The sequence below is a fragment of the Erythrolamprus reginae genome, chromosome 13, assembly GCF_031021105.1.
Source record: "Erythrolamprus reginae isolate rEryReg1 chromosome 13, rEryReg1.hap1, whole genome shotgun sequence".
In the NCBI taxonomy this organism is placed as follows: domain Eukaryota; kingdom Metazoa; phylum Chordata; class Lepidosauria; order Squamata; family Dipsadidae; genus Erythrolamprus; species Erythrolamprus reginae.
The window spans coordinates 15,093,968-15,113,191 of record NC_091962.1 but is presented as its reverse complement, the minus strand read 5'-3'; the positions used below and the strand labels follow the sequence as shown (position 1 = coordinate 15,113,191).

At 52.1% G+C, this 19,224-nt stretch overlaps 2 protein-coding genes across 4 annotated transcripts in view; one reads left to right on the top strand and one right to left on the bottom strand.

Annotated features, from left to right (window-relative positions):
* POGZ (pogo transposable element derived with ZNF domain) overlaps window positions 1-11,979 on the top strand; it is a 28,491-nt gene extending 16,512 nt beyond the window's left edge. For all 3 annotated transcript variants that reach the window (XM_070766306.1, XM_070766307.1, XM_070766305.1), the window contains exons 9-19: window positions 1,843-2,177; window positions 2,611-2,765; window positions 3,971-4,071; window positions 4,641-4,787; window positions 4,902-5,036; window positions 5,514-5,686; window positions 6,287-6,427; window positions 7,777-7,836; window positions 8,019-8,131; window positions 8,736-8,760; window positions 8,850-11,979. In XM_070766306.1, coding sequence (XP_070622407.1) covers window positions 1,843-2,177; window positions 2,611-2,765; window positions 3,971-4,071; window positions 4,641-4,787; window positions 4,902-5,036; window positions 5,514-5,686; window positions 6,287-6,427; window positions 7,777-7,836; window positions 8,019-8,131; window positions 8,736-8,760; window positions 8,850-10,473 — 3,009 coding nt within the window. In that variant the 3' untranslated portion in view covers window positions 10,474-11,979. The remainder of the gene's footprint in view (window positions 1-1,842; window positions 2,178-2,610; window positions 2,766-3,970; window positions 4,072-4,640; window positions 4,788-4,901; window positions 5,037-5,513; window positions 5,687-6,286; window positions 6,428-7,776; window positions 7,837-8,018; window positions 8,132-8,735; window positions 8,761-8,849) is intronic.
* Window positions 11,980-13,230: 1,251 nt separating this feature from the next.
* PSMB4 (proteasome 20S subunit beta 4) lies at window positions 13,231-17,435 on the bottom strand. Its single transcript, XM_070766311.1, has 7 exons — window positions 17,245-17,435; window positions 16,270-16,476; window positions 15,066-15,212; window positions 14,737-14,818; window positions 13,740-13,856; window positions 13,520-13,608; window positions 13,231-13,369 (listed from the first exon to the last, which is right to left on the bottom strand). Exons 1-7 carry the CDS (start codon window positions 17,373-17,375, stop codon window positions 13,357-13,359), a joined length of 786 nt encoding a protein of 261 aa, XP_070622412.1. The 5' UTR covers window positions 17,376-17,435; the 3' UTR covers window positions 13,231-13,356.
* Window positions 17,436-19,224: the final 1,789 nt, after the last annotated feature.

Below are 19,224 nucleotides of genomic sequence, written 5' to 3'. Positions count from 1 at the left end.
ACGGTCTCTGTTGCGGAGCCCAGCCCTGTGAGCTCCGCTCTCCTCCCCGCTGGGTCTCTGTTGCAGAGCCCAGCCACGTGGGCTTAACCCCACCCCTCTGTCCCACCCATCGCCCGTATCTAGAAGCTGCCATCCGAGCGCTCTAGCCCGGCGGGAGGCGAAGCATTGGGGTGGGGGGGCTGTCACAACACACACCCCCACCCCAGCACTTTGCATCCCGCCGGCGAAGAGCAATCAGGCAGCAGCTTCTGCCGGACACGGGCAATGGGCGGGACAGAGAAGCGGGGAGAATCAGGAGGCTCCTTTGGCAGCTGGGGGCTGCCTGGCTTTGTTGTTTTGGCTGCAGCGGGTGCCAGGCAGCCTCCAGCCGCCAAAGGAACCTCCTGATTCTTCCCGCTTCTCTGTCCCACTCATTGCCCGTGTCCGGCAGAAGCTGCTGCCTGATTGCTCTTTGCCGGCGGGATGCAAAGCGCTGGGGTGGGGGGGTGTCCTGACAGCCCCACCCCACCCCAATGTTTCACCTCCCGCCGGGCAAGAGCGCTCGGGTGGCAGCTTCTTCTAGATACGGGCGATTAGTGGGACAGAGAAGCGGGAAGAATCAGGAGGTTCCTTTGGCGGCTGGAGGCTGCCTGGCACCCGCTGCAGCCAAAACAACAAAGCCAGGCAGCCCCCAGCTGCCAAAGGAGCCTCCTGATTCTCCCCACTTCTCTGTCCCGCCCATTGCCCGTGTCCGGCAGAAGCTGCCTCCCGTGCCGATGTTCCCTGCCACGCCCGGCTCGGCTTCCCTGGCTGCTTGGCTGGGAGCTGGATGCTGGTGGTGGCGGAGGAAGGCGAATGCGGCTTGGAAGCTGGGAGGGGGGCAGAATATGGGAGGAGAGAGGCAGCCTCCATGCTTTTCTTTTGGCGGAGCGAGAAGCAGAGGAGCAGCTGGATGCTGGTGGTGGCGGAGGAAGGCGAATGCGGCTTGGAGGGGGGCGGAATATGGGAGGACCTCTTCCACGCACCCCCGCCGCCAGCCTCCGCGCCGCCGCCCAGCTGTCATTTTGTAGAGAAGCGAGAAGCGGAAGAAGAGCTGGATGCTGGTGGTGGCGGAGGAAGGCGAATGCGGCCCGGAGCCTCCCGAACCCCGAACTTTTGCCGAACTTCCGGGTTCGGGAGGCTGCTGGGAAGCCCCCCTGCCCGGCTGTCACCTTTTAAAACAGCCCCCGGGCTGTTTTAAAAGGTGACAGCCGGGTGGCAGCGGTTTTTTGCGGGGGGGGGGGGTTTGTTGTTGCACGGATTAATTGACTTTACATTGTTTCCTATGGGAAACAATGTTTCATCTTACGAACCTTTCATCTTACGAACCTCCCCCTGGAACCAATTAGGTTCGTATCTTGAGGTTCCACTGTACTTAAATAAGTACTATCAGTCAATAAATTCCCCATTGCGGATTTCACCTATCGCGGCCGGGTCTGGAACGTAACACCAGCGATAGGTGAGGGACTACTGTATACAAATCTAATAAATTATTATTATTATTATTATTATTATTATTATTATTATTATTATTAACAATTTATGGAGGACAGCCATCTAGAAAGGCAGCCAAAGCTCACCAAAACTCATATAATAATAATAATAATAATAATAATAATAATAATAATAATAATAGTGCTTGGGAAGCGCCCGACTGGTGATGAAATATGAAATCCAGCAGAGTGATCTCTGTGTTGTATTGTTGAAATAATAATAATGATAATAATGATGATGATGATGATGATGATACTTGTAGATTTCACCTCCTGGAGGCCCTCACGGGACGTCTCACTTTCTTCCTCTTCCTCTTCTTCCTCCCTGCAGTACTGCTGCCCTGAAATGGTGGAATTCCTGAAGAAAGGGAAACCGCTGGACTCGGAACCAAATATCCAGGCCCCCCGGCCCCCCTCCCCGGATAAAACGGCCGCCGTGGCCTCGCCCCCTTCCTCCACCCCCATCCCGTCCCTCTCGCCCTCGGTCAAGCTCTCGGAGCTGGGAGACGGCGCCAGCGAGGGGGTGCAGAGCAAGCTGATCATGTTGGTGGACGACTTCTACTACGGCCGGGATGGGGGCAAGGTCAGCCAGCTGCCCAACTTCCCCAAGGTGGCCACCTCCTTCCGCTGCCCGCACTGCACCAAGAGGCTCAAGAACAACATCCGGTAAGAATGACGGGGGTCCCGGCGGGGAGAGGGGGGGGTGGCCTGGAACAAGAGAGGACACTGCCCCCACCCCCTTCCTTGGCCTTTTGAGAAGCTCCATCTGCCCTGGGATTAAGACTGCGGAGTCTGCGGAGACGGGCGGCACACAAATCTAAATAATTAAATAAATAAATAAATAAAGACCCTCGGTGGCGCAGGGGTTATAGAGCGCAAGCTATTGTTGCCGAAACCACGTTTCCCAGCATGCTCAGTCTGGGGCGGAGATTCTTGGGCGGCTCCCTTCTGTATTTCCCCCCCCGCCTTCCATCCTTCCGAAGGGGGGGGACACGTCAAATGAGGCCCCGGGTTGTTGGAGGGGTGGGGGTGCAGAGGCTGCCCAGTGCTTAGCCAGAGGCTGCAGAGGCGCCATGAACTGGTCCGCGATTGTCTGCAGGTTCATGAACCACATGAAGCACCACGTCGAGCTGGACCAGCAGAACGGGGAGGTGGACGTCCACACCATCTGCCAGCACTGCTACCGGCAGTTCACCACGCCCTTCCAGCTCCAGTGCCACCTGGAGAACGTCCACAGTCCCTACGAATCCACCAGTGAGTGGGCAGGAGCGAAGCCCCCCACCCCAAAACAAAGGGGGCCATGGGAGAGGGAGGCAGGAGGTTCTCTTCCAAAGACGAGAGAGATTGCGACTCTCCTTGTGTGATGACACTTGGCATCGTTTAGAGCAGCCCCCTTCCCCCCCTCCCTCCGCAAACTGGGCCACTTTAAGACTCGTGGACTTCAACTCCCAGCATTCTCCAGTCTGCAAGCCTTAAAAGTTGCCCCCTGTGAAAGACCTCTTGATTTAGAGTGGGCCTTCTCCAGGTCCCATCCACTAGACCAGTGTTTCCCAACCTCGGCCACTTGAAGATATCTGGACTTCAACTCCCAGAATTCCCCAGCCAGCGTTTGCTGGCTGGGGAATTCTGGGAGTTGAAGTCCAGATATCTTCAAGTGGCCGAGGTTGGGAAACACTGAACTAGACAAGGTCACTTGGCAGGGCCCAGGGGAAAGGCCTTCTTTGTGGGGGCACCGGCCCTCTGGAACCAGCTTCCCCCCCGAGATTCGTACACGGCCCCAGCCCTCCTGGCCTTCTGCAAAAGTCTAGACTCATTTATGCCACCAGGCTTGGGGCCATTAGATTCTTTCCCCCCTGGCTGATGAATGGGTATGTGGGTGTGTTGATAGGCTTCTCCGTTTTTTAAGTGTAATTCTTAATTTTAACTTCAATTATCTTGGTTAATTTAATTATCTTGACAGAAGGAAAAGGGGGGGGGGGGACATGATCGAAACACGTGAAAGGGTTAATAAATAAGGTCCAGGAGGGAAGTGTTTTTAATAGGAAAGTGGACACAAGAACAAGGGGACACAATCTGAGGTTAGTTGGGGGAATGATCAGAAAATATTATTTTACTGAAAGAGTAGTAGATGCTTGGAACAACCTTCCAGCAGACATGGTTTGTGAATCCACAATAACTGAATTGAAACACACCTGGGATAAACCTAGATCCATCCTGAGATAAAATACAGGAAATAGTCTAAGGGCAGATGAGATGGACCAGGGGGTCTTTTTCTGCCGTCAGTCTTCTAGGTTTCTGTGTGTACTGTTTTTATATGCTATGTTTGAGAAACACTGATTTAGAGAGAAAAGCTAAGCGGGGGGGGGGGGGGATTAAAATGCCAGGTTTCACTACCGGCCTCGCTTTGGCTGTGGCTGGAGGGCTGCCCTCTTGACCGGGCCTCCCTCTCTCTGTTCCAGCCAAGTGCAAGATCTGCGAGTGGGCCTTTGAGAGCGAGCCCATGTTCTTGCAGCACATGAAGGACACCCACAAGCCCGGGGAGATGCCCTACGTCTGCCAGGTACGGCCGGGGGCTTCCGGGGAGGGGAGGGGGGCGCTTTCCTCTGCTCCGCCTTCTCCTGATTCTGGAGGAATCTTAACCAGGATAAACTTTAAAGGGGAATTCAGGGTGTTCAAAAGCTTGGGAGGAGAAGGATCCCCAAAAGCCCCCTTCCCTGACCAGCCCTAGGAAGAAAAACTCCAGACAAGGACAGTTCCTTCCCGAATGCCCTCACTCTGCTAAACAAATAATCCCCTCCACACGGTCAAGCTATTCACTGACTCTGCCACTACTGTTACTACTAGTTTTTCCCCATCATTCCTATCACCCATTTCCTCCCACTTAGGACTGTAGGACTTGTCACTTGTGGCTTGTATCCTGAAGATTTTTACTAATATTGTTTCTTCGTTGCTTATTTGACAATCATTTAAGTCTTGGACCTCATGATTCCTGACAGATGTCTCTTTTTCTTGTATGGACACCGTGTGTGCGATCACCCTTGGCCAATAAAAGAATTCCTGTGCTGTTCTCCCCTCTGGGAACGGGACCTTTTTTTTAACAAGAATGGTGTCCCCCCTCTCTCCCTCCAGGTTTGCCAGTACCGCTCATCGCTCTACTCGGAAGTGGACGCCCATTTCCGGATGGTGCACGAGGACACCCGCCACCTCCTCTGCCCGTATTGCCTCAAGGTCTTCAAAAACGGCACGGCCTTCCAGCAGCATTTCATGAGGCACCAGGTGAGGTCACCCCCCCCCCTCCCAATCCCCCCTCCTCCTCCTCCTTTCCTGGGTGGGGGGAGGGAAAGAAGGGCCCCTCCTCCTCCTACCTCCTTTCTTCCCCCCCCCCCACAGAAGAAGAGCGTCTACCACTGCAACAAGTGCCGCCTGCAGTTCCTCTTCGCCAAGGACAAGATCGAGCACAAGCTCCAGCACCACAAGACCTTCCGCAAACCCAAGCAGCTGGAGGGGCTGAAGCCGGGCACCAAGGTAGAGGAGGGGGCTGAGGGGGGGGCAAGGGGGGGCAGGGCAGGAGGCTTTCCCCCCTCCTGGCTCAGCGGCCTGGGGTGGAAGAGAGTCGCCCTGTCTGGGGTTCAGCCCTTGCAGACTGGGGAGAGGGAAGCAAGGCAGGACAAACACGCAGGTGCCTTGCGCCCCCCCCCCCCCCCCAATTTCCCTCCCTGCCTGTCTTTTCATGCCGGGAGCAAGACCCGAGTTCCAATCTGGGGCAGGTGGGGGGGTTATTTTTCACTCTGGGGAATGAAGGGTGGGATGACGTTGCAGGATCAAATCTGTGGAGGGGACACCAGGGGTTTAGACTTCTGAATCAGAAATGTTTCTTTCTTTCTTTCTTTCTTTCTTTCTCTCTCTTTCTATCTCTTTCTCTTCCTCTTTCTTACTCTTCCTCTCTTTTTCTCTCTTTCTTTTTCTTTCTTTCTCTCTCTCCTGTCACCCTTTGGGCCGCAGGTGACCATCAGGGCCTCCCGAGGCCAGCCGCGGACGTTGCCCCTCTGCACCAACGACATGCCCCCGGGCCTCCTCCAGGACGCGGCCTTGCTCTCGGCGTCTCCGGATCCCCAGCCGAACTTCTCCTACCCGCCCTTCCAGAGGAGCATCCAGAAGAAGGCCGTCCGGAAAATGTCAGCCCTGCTTACCAAGTTTCAGAGCCGCCTTAAAAAGAGTCGCCCCTCCCTTCCCTCCCTCCCTCGGGGGGGGGGGGTGAGGAAGCTTCCACAGGGGGGGGGAGGGTGGAACTCTCAGCCAGAGGGGGGGGGGCAGGTGGAAGACGGGCCCTCCTCGACTTGCAGCGCTTCGTTTGGGGAGCGTTCAAAGTTTCCACAGTGCCGTGTGACCCTTGCAGCACAACCATACAACCAAGTCAGTGGATTCGCTTAACGACCAACCACCGCGGTTCATTTAACAAATGTGACAAGGTCATCAATGGGGCAAAAGTCACTTGACCAAATGTCTCTCCCAGCCATCTAAATTTTGGTTCCAATAAGTCGAGGAGGGCTACCCGTACACGCCCCGAACCTTCAGGCGGGAGCGGAGAGGGATCTCCCTGAATACCGTCCGTCCGTCCAACATTCCCTTTTCGGAGGTCGGACGTGTCTCGTGTTTCCAAGCTTAATAATGTTTTGCTCTGGAAGCACACAAGACACTCCCCCCCCCCTTACTTGAGTCTGCCGGAGGGGACACTCGTGCACGGCCACTAATCCGCCCCCCCTTCCTCTTGGCAGGAGCGTCCTCGGCCGCCAGACCTGCCTAGAATGCAGCTTCGAAATCCCGGACTTCCCCAACCACTTCCCCACCTACGTCCACTGCTCGCTCTGCCGTTACAGCACCTGCTGCTCCCGCGCGTATGCCAACCACATGATCAAGTGAGTGCGGCCACCGGGAGAGGCTGTCCCGGCTGCAGGGGCAGGGGGGGCTCCGGGGCTGGAACGCAGCAGAGAGCCGGCTTATAACTTTAATCAGGGTGACCTGGAAAACTGGGAAATTGGAGAATTCTCAGGGAAATCGTCGGTTGGGGAATTATCAGGGGGTTTGTGAAAAAAACAGAATAAATCAGGGAAAAACCCAAACTATTAAAATGTTTAAAAGTCAGGGGAAAATCATGCTTTAAAAAAACCCCTGGATCGTGTTGCCTGGCAGAGCCAAGCAAAAATGAGCTTGACTGTAGCAACAATATCGATATTTCTCCATGGCTCAGCCATTTGGTATGATGTCATCTGCAACCACGTTTAACTAGATCGTAAGTTACAGGGAATCTCAAAATGCTTCCCCCCCCCTGGACAGCCTGTTATTAAATTAAATTTGGAAGGGAGCCGAGAGAACCTGGGTGATGGCTGGGTGGGGGGCATTCTTAGCACCTGGAGCTTTGTCCCCATGGCCTGGGGGTCCCCTGACCAGTGGTGGGTTGCTACCGATTCACCCTGGATTGGGGCATTCTAATTTTTTATTTATTTTTTATATACATATCTACATAACACAGAGAACAAAAGACATTTAAAAACATTGGACATTTGTGTAGGAAATCTGTGTTGCATTCCTTACTGTGCTCACAACCTATTACGTCACTGTTTTTAGCCTATTATTATTATTATAAACAAGATCTTGTTTCTATGCTCAACCCCATTTGTCACCAAGAAATCACTCCGGTTCATAATGTTATGACCCAGTGTCCATTTATTACTTTTTCCTTTTCTCCGGCCAGCAGTAGAACTTGGCCCAACATTCATAATATTCCGAGTCCTCCTCGTTTTTTAAATTCCAGTGTTAATTGCGCAGAAGCACCACACACGCACAGACAGTGAACTGGTAGTGACAGAATTTGAAAGTATTTGAAACTCACTACGGCCTCCGACCCACTACCAGGCCGCAGCCTGTCCAGAAGTGGGCCGTGGGAGAGATGGGCAACCAGCCCATCCCTCGCACAACTGCAGCGGGGTGGGCATGCACACACCTGCCACTCAACACAAACCCTTGTGCTGGAGTGGCTGAGGACGTCTCTCCTGGCCAATCGGATCCCGTTTTTTATCCCCAAAAGTTACTCAGAAGGCTCTTCGCTCCCAGGAGCCTCATCGACGTGGCTTCTCCTCCCTTTGGGGCACGAAGCTTTTCTCGCTGGGGGGGGGGGAACTGAGGGGGCGGGGCGCCTCTTGATGCAACTCAGTGATTGAAGCCTCGCGGTTGTCTAACAACTCTCTTTCCTTGCTCCTTCTTCCAGCAACCACGTCCCTCGGAAAAGCCCGAAATACTTGGCCTTGTTTAAAAACTACACCGTTTGGTAAGGTCCCACCCCCTTTCCTTTTGCCAGCCGGGTCTTCTCTCCAAAGGCCTGGGGAGGGGGAGCGGGGCAGCCACGAGGGTCCCAGCTGCCTTTCCCAGGGTGGGTTGGTTTTTTTTGGGGGGGGGGGAGGTGAGGAATCCCAGGCCGCAAATCTGACGCCCTTGGGGTTCTCTTGCCAGTGGGGTCCGGTTGGCCTGCTCCGCTTGCCTCTTTGCCACGTCGGAGGGCGACGCCATGGCCAAGCACTTGGTCTTCAACCCGTCTCACGAATTCAGCAACGTCATTCTACGCGGTAAGGAAGAGCCTGATCCTTTTCCTTCTTCCATTCGGGGGGCTTTGGCCGGTAGAAAGGGAGCCTGACGATACAGCTAGTCCTTAACTTTACAACCCATTCAAGGTTACAAAGGGGCTGGGGGGGGAAATCGTTTTTTCAAAGCAGCAGAATCAACCTTGACACCAGGTTCGCTGAATTGGCGGTGTGATTGGCTTTAAGAACCAAGGCTAAAAAAAATTGTGCAGCACTCAATGTTTGTATCAATGAGTGACAAATGTTTGTGTTCCTCTTGTGGCCGGAAGTTGAGGACTAATATTTAATATGTGACTTCTTCTTGCTATTGTAATTTTATATTGTTGTAAGCCGCCTTGAGTATCATGGGATTGGGCGGCATAGAAGTCAAATCAAATCAAATAATAATGAGGTTCACGGAACCAAGGTGGAAGCTGCCCCCCCTCCCATTGACACCCTGTTTTCTAGCTTCTCCAGCGGAGGGGGGGCCACTCGGGCTGGAGGAAAGAACTTGGGCCCAGCCCTAAGGTTTTTTGGGGGAGGGCAGCCTGTTTCTGAGGGCGAATGTGATTCTCGCGTAAGCTGACCCGCTTCTTTCTGCTTCCCATAGGTGCTGCTTGGAGTTCCAGTACAAGGTAAAACCATCGTCGTGTCTTTTCTGTTCAGACAGATGTTTGTCCTCTCTGGCCGAGGCCTGACCGTCTCCTCATCCTCTTTCCTCCAGGTCTCCCCAGCCCTTCGAAGTAGGCACGAAACCCTCCGTCTCCACCCCATCTCCCAGCAAATCCCCTACTGTGAACACACCACCTCCGCTGCCCGAGGAGGTGGAGGTGGAAGAGGAGGAGAAGGCCCAGGAAGCCCCGATGGTGGTACGCGAGCCAACGCCCGAGGCCAGCTGCTCTCCCGTCACGGTCCCGGAGAACGAGGGCTCCAGCGCCTCGAACGTCGACAGCCGCGAAGACGAGCCCTCGCCCAAGGAGACTCCCGAGCCCACCGGCAGGAAGGAGCAGCTCTCCGTCAAGAAGCTCCGGGTCGTCCTCTTCGCCTTGTGCTGCAACACCGAGCAGGCGGCGGAACACTTTAAGAACACGCCCCGGCGGATCCGCCGCTGGCTGAGGCGCTTCCAGGCTTTCCAGGAGGAGAACATGGCCTCTCTGTCGGAGGGCAAGTACCTGAGCCTGGAAGCGGAGGAGAAGCTGGCCGAGTGGGTCCTCACGCAGCGCGAGCAGCAGCTGCCGGTCAACGAGGAGAGCCTCTTCCAGAAGGCCACCAAGATCGGCCGGTCTCTGGAGGGGGGCTTCAAGATCTCCTACGAGTGGGCCGTCCGCTTCATGCTGCGGCACCAGCTCAGCACGTACAGCCGCCACGCAGTGGCTCACCCGCTCCCCAAGGACGTGGCGGAGAACGCTGGCTGCTTCATCGACTTCGTGCAGGGTCAGATCCACACCCAGGACCTGCCACTCTCCATGATCGCGGCCATCGATGAGATCTCCCTCTTCCTGGACATGGAGGTCTTCTCCAACGACGACCGGAAGGAGAACGCTTTGCAGACGGTGGGGACCGGGGAGCCCTGGTGCGACGTGGTCTTGGCCATCTTGGCCGATGGGAGCGTCCTACCCACCGTGGTCTTCTACCGAAGCCGGCTGGAGCAGGCCGCCAACGTGCCAGAGACGATCCTGCTGGAGGCGAAGGAGAACGGCTTCAGCGACGACGAGATCATGGACATCTGGTCATCCAAAGTCTGGCAGAAGCACATCGAGCACCAGAGCGGCAAAAGCATGCTGGTCTTGGACTGCCATCGGACGCACCTTTCCGAAAAGGTCCTCTCCATGCTGAGCTCGTCCAGCACCTTGCCGGCGGTGGTGCCGTCCGGCTGCAGCTCCAAAATCCAACCATTGGACGTTTGCATCAAAAGAACGGTGAAAAACTTCATCCACAAAAAGTGGAAAGAGCAGGCCAAGGACTTGGCGGACTCCTCCTGCGACTCGGACATCCTCCTGCAGCTTGTCCTGTGTTGGCTGGCCGAGGCCCTGGAGGTCATCAGCGACTGCCCCGAACTGGTCCAGCAGTCGTTCCTGGTGGCCAGCGTCCTGCCTGGACCCGACGGTACGGCTAACACGCCTGGCCGCAATGCCGACATGCAGGAGGAGCTGATCGCTTCGCTGGAGGAGCAGCTGAAGCTCCAGAACGAGCTGCAGGACGAGGAGGGCGACCTGGACGAGAAGGGGGGGGATCCGCCGGAGGAATCCGCTAACCCCGAGATCCTGCACCAGCTCTTCGAGGGGGAGAGCGAGACCGAGTCCTTCTACGGCTTCGAGGACGCGGATCTGGAGCTGATGGAAGTGTGAATGCCGGAGGGGAGAAAATGTGACGAATCCCTTCTCTTTTTTTAAAAAAAATAATTCTTTGTTGGGAGAGACCAATTTTTCCCCGCAACCTCCCGGTGGATTCGTGGCTGCGGGAGACGCGTGGGCGAAACACAGACAAGCTTTACCGATAGCCACGGACGCCGCTTCTTCAGAGAGAAAAAAACCCACGTGTTTCCTCTCCCTCCAAATCACTGTTTGTGGCATTTCCTGAAGATCTCTATTGTGGGTGGATTTATTATTATTATTATTTGGTTTTTCCTTTTGCATTTCCTTTACCTCACTGTATTATAATTTTCTGGGTTTTTATTTTGTGGAGGTTTCTTTTTTTTTTAATACTGTGCAAAACAAGTTGTTAATTATGCCACATTATCAATGTGACTTTTTAATTTTTATTTTTCGGAAGGCAAGGAAGAGAGCTAGGAAGCCGACGGGAGATTACGCTCAAATCTCGCTCTTTCTTTCGGCCGCAGCCGCTTATTTTTTCATTTTCCTAGTACACTCGGACCCGGAAACTTAGAATTTCTGGGCTAAATTTTTTTTTTTTAAGCTACTTTAATTTACTTCGGGGGGAAAAAATGTTCTAGAGCTGCCCACAAAAATAATTGGAAGATTGCTTTATGGAAAGGAAGACGAGTACGGCGATTAAACGCAGGCATTATTGTTGTTTAGGGAGAGGCGGAACCTCCCGTTTTTTTGTACGAAACTTGGACGTTGACATTAAAAGCAAAAGGTCACTTATAGAGAAATATATATATATATACATATATATATATACACACACGCACACACACAGATATTTCAAAGCAGTCGATGCAAAACCTTTTCAAAGTTCCTGGTGCTGAAACGTTTATCTGAACCGCTACCGAGAGAGTGCCGTGCAGAGGGGGGCGGTTCATACCCCACCGCGACCCTTTTTCTGGCGGCTGACGGGAGACGGATCCTCTCCCTCCCAACGTCGCCTTCTAAAGACCTCTGCGAGCTACTGACGCCGCCTTTCGCCGAGACACTACATCCCCCAAGTGCTACAAACCCCCGACCACTGACGTGCGTAAAAACAAGGGAGATTTCCCGTTTTTATTTTACACTGCCAGCATAAAACGAAAAGAAACAGAGACGTTTATAAAGAGAAAGAGATGGTTTTTTTCTACCGTTTGCATGTTTGAGAGGTTTTTTTAAAAAAAATTGTAACGTATTATTGGTCTAAATGACGGAAGAAAACATTTTGACACATAGAAAAAACAACACCCCGCCCTTCCTCTCTCCTCCTGTACATCTTTTTTTGTTTTTCCTTTGAGGTTGGGGAGGGGAATTAAAATCCTCCCTCTTCTTTTCACACTTCCCTCCCCCCCCCCCAGTTTCCCCCCCTTCCGGCCAAACTCGAGGGAAGGCAGGAAAAGTAGGGTGGCTTTGACCTGTAAATGGTTCGTCTTTAAAATGTACATATGTGGAACATTTAATAAAACCAGGGAAATGGATTTATAAAAATGTATTTTCATTCCAGAGGGGGGGAAAAATTCTTAATTTTTGGCAGGGGGAAAAACTGGGTTTGAAATGCAGCCGTGTCCGTGTCACAAATTGAACTGAGTTCGGTTTTGAAAACCCGCCCTGGTTTCATTTACTGAAACGAAAGTTGGTTTAAGTCCAACCATCCCGGTCTGTCGGCTCTCAAGAGCCTAGGGCCCATCCCTCAAAAGTCCCACAAGGGTAATGCTAGTTTCTTGTTGCCTCTCGCGGCGGTTAACCAAGTTTAGTTCCCTCTCAAGCTTAGCTCCCTCCAGCTGCAGCAGTGGTGGGCAACTGCCGGTAGGGCTAATTGCGCACAGCTCCGGCGCGCGAGGGCAAGATCGAGCGCAGTTTTGCTTCCCGCGTCTGCAGGGCGCAAAATCTCATTGGGACGCGCATTTCGGCGAGAACTTCACCGAAACATGCACATGCATGCCTCCCCGTGCAAGATTTTCCTATCTGCACAGGCGCGGAAGCAAAATTGTGCTCGGTCTCGACCTCGTGCGCCGGACGTGTGTGCAATTAGCCTTACCGGTAGTAGCCCACCACTGATGTGCAGGTACGGGAGAGCTATTTCTTACGCGCACCTGAAGCAGCAGCAGTAGCAACCTGCGACTCTCCTCCAGCTCTGGAGTTGGGGAAACCCAGGCAGATAGTAAGTGGGAAAGCCTCTCCCCCCCCAAAATCCACCCACCTGGTAAGTACTCCGGGTAGTTTAACCCCCTCCTCTTCATTTCCTCTTCAGATGAAGATTCTATATAAGATTTTGAGATACCTCTGGTGGTTCAGCGAGGTCATTGCATAGACTTTGCCAAGTTGCTACCTCCCTCTGGTGGCTTAGCACCGCCACTGCAGCTCCTCAAGAGACTGCTTTCTGATCCAGCTAGTTTGGCAGGAGAAGGCGTGTCTGAATAGCCCGCAAACCTTCCCATGCTTAAAGAGCTCTCAAACTACCTGGACCAGAATCCACAGCATACTTGGTGTTGCTGGGTAGACAATCCTTCTACAGATAATCCCTCCCAAATATAGTAAATGCCTTTCGTCCCCATCCGCATATTTTCGGGCCAGACCAACCAAAATAATAACCTCTAAGCTGGTTTGGAACACCAGCTGTGCTGGCAGGGGATTATGGGAATGGAAGCCCAGCCATTTTGGAAGACTGAACGATAAGAAATGAAGAACTCTTTTTTAAAAAAAATCCTCTTAAAACTGACAATTTGTCACAACAAAGGGTTATTGTACACAGTCAAACGCCTTTTATTCAAAAGTGGCTCCCCCCCGAGGAGCCCCGAACAGTATAACAAAGGATTTGGGGTCCCGTCTTCAACAAATAGAAAAACTTCCCAACTTTTCTTGTCGTCATTCGAAACCGCTGCAGGGGAAGACAAAAAAGGGCCAGCCACATTAAGAGGCAAAGATGACAGCACTCTCGAAAACAAACCCTTGCTAAAATCCACGTTATTGAGGGGGGGGGGAAGAGCGACCATCAGAGCCGGGAGAAGTTGGACGGTGAAGACCTTACCTGACCAGGTGTGCAATCTCCCAGTTGGTCTCCAATGTCAGAGGTCCTTCTACCTCCACGCCTTTCTCGGTGACGGTGGTGATCTCGTACTGAGGAGGGAGGACGGAGAGTTAGGGGAGGGGGGTCCCCCCTCGGCCTCTTTTTCAGGTGTCCATCTTCAAAGGGAGACCCCCCCAACATATCAGGTGGGGTGAGGGACGGCCGTACGGCCCTCTCTTACCCGGTTGAACGAGCGGGCGTCCCGGTAGTAGAGGATCTTCATACACCGTTCAATGAGAGCTCTGGCCGCCTGCTGCGAGAGGCTGGGGGTCTTCTCCAGCGCCTCCCTCATCAATGGCTGCCACGGGGGAGAAAAAAGGGGCCTTCAATTGCGCAGCCACACGCCGCGAGAGCCAAACCAGGCCACAAATAGCCACAACTCAGCACGCGACGCTTGGGAAAAACGAGGCTGGCTGAAACTGGCAAGACGTTGGAGGTGCTAATCCCGAGAGACGACACAATTGTTTACCACGAACAGGGGACGACAATTTGTTTACCCAGGATCCCAAGCGTTCTTCGTCTTGCATGGCTGCTGGCCGGTAATTAGCCCCAAGTTAAAACTCAAAGGTTTCAAGATGAACAAGAGACTATTTACAAAGACGTCGAACTGCACAAACGCAAAACAAAACAATGTCTTTCAACTGCCGAAATCCAGGCGGGAAGATAAATTCCCAAACAGTTGCTTCTCCAGCCAAAGTCTACGTACAAGATTATTAACTCTATAAACGTCCAAGGTTTGTCAGGCAAAAGCACTCTGCACATGCTCTTCTCCGGAAGGCATGAACGTTGTTTTTTTGCAAAGAGCACCTTCCAACTCCTCCCCATTATATGCACAGCTGTGCTCACTTCCTCCTCCTGAGCCTCTGTAACTGCTCCTGCCTCCCTTGCACCCTTCCCACCCATACATTCAAGATCGGGTCCCTTCTCTTCCTCCTCCTCAGACCCTGGCAAAGCCCCAGTTGGGGGTTCTATAGCCTCTGTAGGCTCCTCACACCCTGACCCCACTCCTCCGGCTCGCTCTCTGACTCCTCCCCCAGCCACAAAGGCCGACCAGACCCAGATGGCCCCCACATCCTCAGGCTCAAAATCCGTTGCCAGAGGGACTGGCTGCGAGCCAACCACACCACCAACCTCGCCTGCGCCCGATAAAAATGCCAGGGGGTTTACTCTCTGCTCACCTGTGCCACATAAGATCCGTATCCCGTGGCCAATGAAGGTGCCTCGTACGCCACTCCCAGCATGTCGACGTAGCCTAAAAAGCTGAGAGGGGAAGAGATTGAGGGGGCAGCTGCGGCCAAAGCCTCTCCACCATCAACAGCCCCCTGACAACCGAATTATAGGCAGTTGGTTCACGGGTTAAATTTATATGTTGCTTATATAGTATATGTTGTTATATATTAAAATGGGACTTTTAATTTAATTGACTTTTATGCCGCCCAATCCCATATTTTTTGAGAAATATTCGGCCGACTTCAAAGCTTTGCCCTCCCCTGGTTTCAGGCCTTACCCTTCGCCATGGGAATAGCCTCCGATGACCACCGTGTTCCAGAGGGGGTTCATCTTGGAGCGGTGGTTGTACATGATCCGAGTCAGCCAGGAGTGGATGGCCTTGGGGCTATAGCTGTGCCCATCGCCCAGAAGGTCCTCGTCGATCCTGCGAGACAAGCAGATGCCCAGCTGAGACGCAGCGCTCTTAAAACCGCCGATTTGACCCTCCAAGCACAGCATCCAACCCAGAATGTCTTTTATCGAAGCAGAAATGATTTCTTAAAGCCTTGTTCAAGCTCACCTCCCAGCCTCACGTCTCCTCCATTGAATAATGTTGATTCTCCACACCCCATTTCCCACAATCCTTTGCCTTTGTACTGCCTGGACGTGAGAACACACCTCAGAGAGGCTAAGGCTGTGAGCTAAAACCTTTTACTCTGCAACGCCTCTCGCCTTCTGAGCAATCTATAGCGAGGGTCAAACCACTGACTTTCCACTCTCGTGTCTTCCTCATCCTCTGACTGGGACCCCTCCCCCATTGTCACATCAGCCCCCTCTAGTAGTTCCTCAGGTCCACTCAAGTTACTTTCTCCCTCAATCTCGCTCTCTGCTTCACCTGGCAACCCCCCTGGCCCAGGGTCTCCAGAGGGGTCTGGCTCAACCTCCTCAGAATCTGACATGACCTGAGGTGGACAAGGAGCACTCCCAACAGAAGGTAGCCCATGGAAAGGGCCAAGGGGTTTCCCGAATTTTCAGCCCCAAGAAGGACTCAAAGGCCATCCTGCCTGTTTACAGACCCCAATATTTTTATTTACAGGATTGATATAGGAAGTGCGCACTGTGATGTTGATTTGGAGGGGTCCCACCTAGAAGTTCTCCAGAAGTTTAAACCTTCACGCTGATTTAAATTGGAAAGGCTCACTTGTTAAAGTCAATCAAAGCTGGATTGCATTGATCCTTTTAGGTTGGGGGATCTCCAAAGTTGGACACTTTTAAGACTTGTGCACCAAGGCGGCCTGAGGAATTCTGGGAATTGAAGTCCACGAATCTTAAAGGGACCAATGTTGGAGACCTCCAAGATGGGCTGGGGAATTCTGGGAGTTGAAGTCCACAAGTGGCCATTGTTGGGAGACCCCTCTTAGTTCCTCCTCCATTCATTGCTTTCAAGGCCAATTCCAGGGGTGGAGCCAGCTGGGACCCCCTGCCGCCCAGCCATCACTTACACCATCTGCTCCAGGACCTGCTTGAGATACTGGAAGTCAGCATAGTCCCCCGAGGCACCCAGGACGGTGCTGTCGTTGACCTTCATGATCCGGGAGAGGTTGCGGAATCGGGCCAGGGAGCCGTAGGAGCCCAGCGTGTCAGCAGCGATCATCACCCCTCCGTCGAACTTCAGGCCCAGGACGGAGGTGCCTGTCACCATGGGGCTCCTGGATGAGGGAAGAGGAAGGGGAATTAGCAGGCGGATGGGTGAGTGGGTGGGCGGATGGGTAGGTAAAGAAGAGAGATGGAAGGTAGATGAATAAATAGAAGATAGGTATATTACATAGGATAGGTAGGTATGGATGGGTAGCTTGAGGTAGATAGGTAGAAGGATAGAGGCAGGTAAATAGGTAGAGAGGAAGGAAGGAAGGTGGGTGGGTAAATGGAAGAAAGGGAGATGAAGGAAGGAGGAAGATTAATAGAAGGGATGAAAGATAAAAGGAAGGAAGGAAGATAAGTAGAAGAAAGAAAAGGAGATCCCCTGCCCCCAATCTCTCAACCTCCCCCTCCAAACCCTCCAGCCCCATTCAAGGGGGCAGCACCTAGGGAAAGATGCCTGCAGTCGAGCTTCCCTAGCTAGGGGCAGTCTACCTTTAAGACTCAAAGCCCTAGGATGTGTATCCATATTTTTATTTTTATTATTATTTCTATGCCGCCTCTCTCCCAAGATACACATGTGTGTATGCATTAGAGGGGCTCTTTAATTAAAAGCTTGTAGGGGATAGTTACCGACCCAACAAGGGGAAGCCCCCTCCCCTTCCACCCTCTCCCCAAATCTGAGCCCCCAGATTGAGCCCTGGGACTACAACTCCCATCCTATATATGGGGGGGGGAACCAAGTCCATCCCTGAGGCAAATCCCCCCCCCCATTTGCAGCCCTTCCCCCTACCCCTACCCCCCCCCCCATCCTGACGCCCCTTCCTCCCCCTCCTTACAGAGTCCTCTTGGAGGCCTCGCTTTGGGCCCGGGAGTCCAGGGCCGGGCTGCCTAGTGGGAAGAGCCTCCCCGGGGCGGGACCCCCGGCCCAGAGCAGCGAAGGCAGCGGCAGCATCGCGGGCGACTCCATATTTTCCTTTTCCCCTCAGCTTAGTCACGGAACAGCAAGAGGAGACTCCACAGCGCATGCGCAAGGGCGCGGGACGCCTCCCGATTGTCCGCCGCGGCGCCCCGTAGGCCGGGGAATGAGGTGCCGCCGCCATGTTGGATGTGGCGGTCATGAGGTAAATCGCCTCATAATTTACTTGGGCGAGGGAGAAATTTTCCTAGCGGGGCAAGAAGTGGGCAGAAACGGGAAAGCTGAATCAACTGCCGTTATGATTTTTTTTTGGAGGGGGGTTCGCTAAGGAGAAAACTATCCGTGAGAGGGCCGCCATTTTGAGCGCGGCGCCGACGACATAGAAACATAGAAACATAGAAGACTGACGGCAGAAAAAGACCCCATGGTCCATCTAGTCTGCCCTTTTACTATTTCCTGTATTTTATCTTACAATGGATATATGTTTATCCCAGGCATGTTTAAATTCGGTTACTGTGGATTTACCAACCACGTCTGCTGGAAGTTTGTTCCAAGGATCTACTACTCTTTCAGTAAAATAATACGTTCTCGACGATGCTGGAAGAAGCACTTCGGGGTCAGGCCGCGGCGGGAGGGGAAACTTCCGGCCTCGAGGGAGCTGCCCATTTCTAGGAAGGCGGATGGGCATTTTATTTAATTTATTATTATTTTATTTATTTTGTCCAATACACAACACATATAGAAGAGAATACGCATGAGGTAATATATATAAAGGAAAATATAAAAATAGAGAAGATATATGAAAGGAAGTATACTGTATATGATATACATTATTTTTTTTATTTATTTTGTCCAATACACAATACATATAGAAGATAATACACATGAGGTAATATATATAAAGATAATATGTAAAAATAGAGGAGAAGATATATGAAAGGAAGAAAATATATATGAGATATGAGATAAAGGAAAGACAATTTGACAGGAGGGACGAAAGGCACATTGGTGCACTATTATTATTATTATTATTATTATTATTATTATTATTATTATTATTATTAATTAGATTTGTATGCCGCCCCTCTCCGTAGACATAGACTTATGTACGCCCCTTACTGGCCTCTTAGGAACCTGGAGAAGTCAATCGTGGAGAGTCTAAGGGAGAAATGTTGGGGGTTAGGGGTTGATAATATTGAGTCTGGTAATGAGTTCCACGCTTCGACAACTCAATTGTTAAAGTCGTATTTTTTACAGTCAAGTTTGGAGCGGTTAATATTAAGTTTGAATCTGTTGTGTGCTCTTGTGTTGTTGCGGTTGAAGCTGAAGTAGTCATTGACAGGTAAGACGTTGCAGCATATGATCTTGTGGGCAATACTCAGATCGTGTTTTAGGCATTGTATTTCTAAGCTTTCTAGACCCAGGATTGTTAGTCTATTTTCGTAGGGTGTTCTCTTTCGAGTGGAGGAATGAAGGGCTCTTCTGGTGAAATATCTTTGGACATTTTCAAGGGTGTTGATGTCTGAGATGTGGTATGGGTTCCAGACAGATGAGCTGTATTCTAGGATGGGTCTGGCAAAAGTTTTGTAGGCTCTTGTGAGTAGTGTGAGATTGCCAGAGCAGAAGCTATGTAGGATCAGGTTAACAACTCTAGAAGCCTTTTTGGCGATATTGTTGCAGTGGGCTTTAGCATTTAGGTCATTCGATATTAGTATTCCAGGGTCTTTTACTGAGTGTGGGTTGGCTGTGATAATTTGTTTATTGGGGATTTTTTGCAAATCTATTTTTTTGCAAACGAATGAAGTGCGCGCAACAATGAAATCTGCATTTTGCATTTTGCATGCAAATGGCGTTGCAAGTGAGCAACAGCAACAATGAGGGGGAGCATGTGTGGAACACC

Bases quoted from the DNA above. Each gene is read 5' to 3' on its own strand.
- PSMB4 (XM_070766311.1), bottom strand. From the start codon at position 17,375: ATGGAGTCGCCCGCGATGCTGCCGCTGCCTTCGCTGCTCTGGGCCGGG. The intron at 14,819-15,065 runs GTAAGGCCTGAA...TTCCCCTCTCAG, and splicing joins GGCTATTCCCATGGCGAAGG to CTTTTTAGGCTACGTCGACA. The intron at 13,609-13,739 runs GTAAGAGAGGGC...CTCCCTCCTCAG, and splicing joins ACGCCCGCTCGTTCAACCGG to TACGAGATCACCACCGTCAC.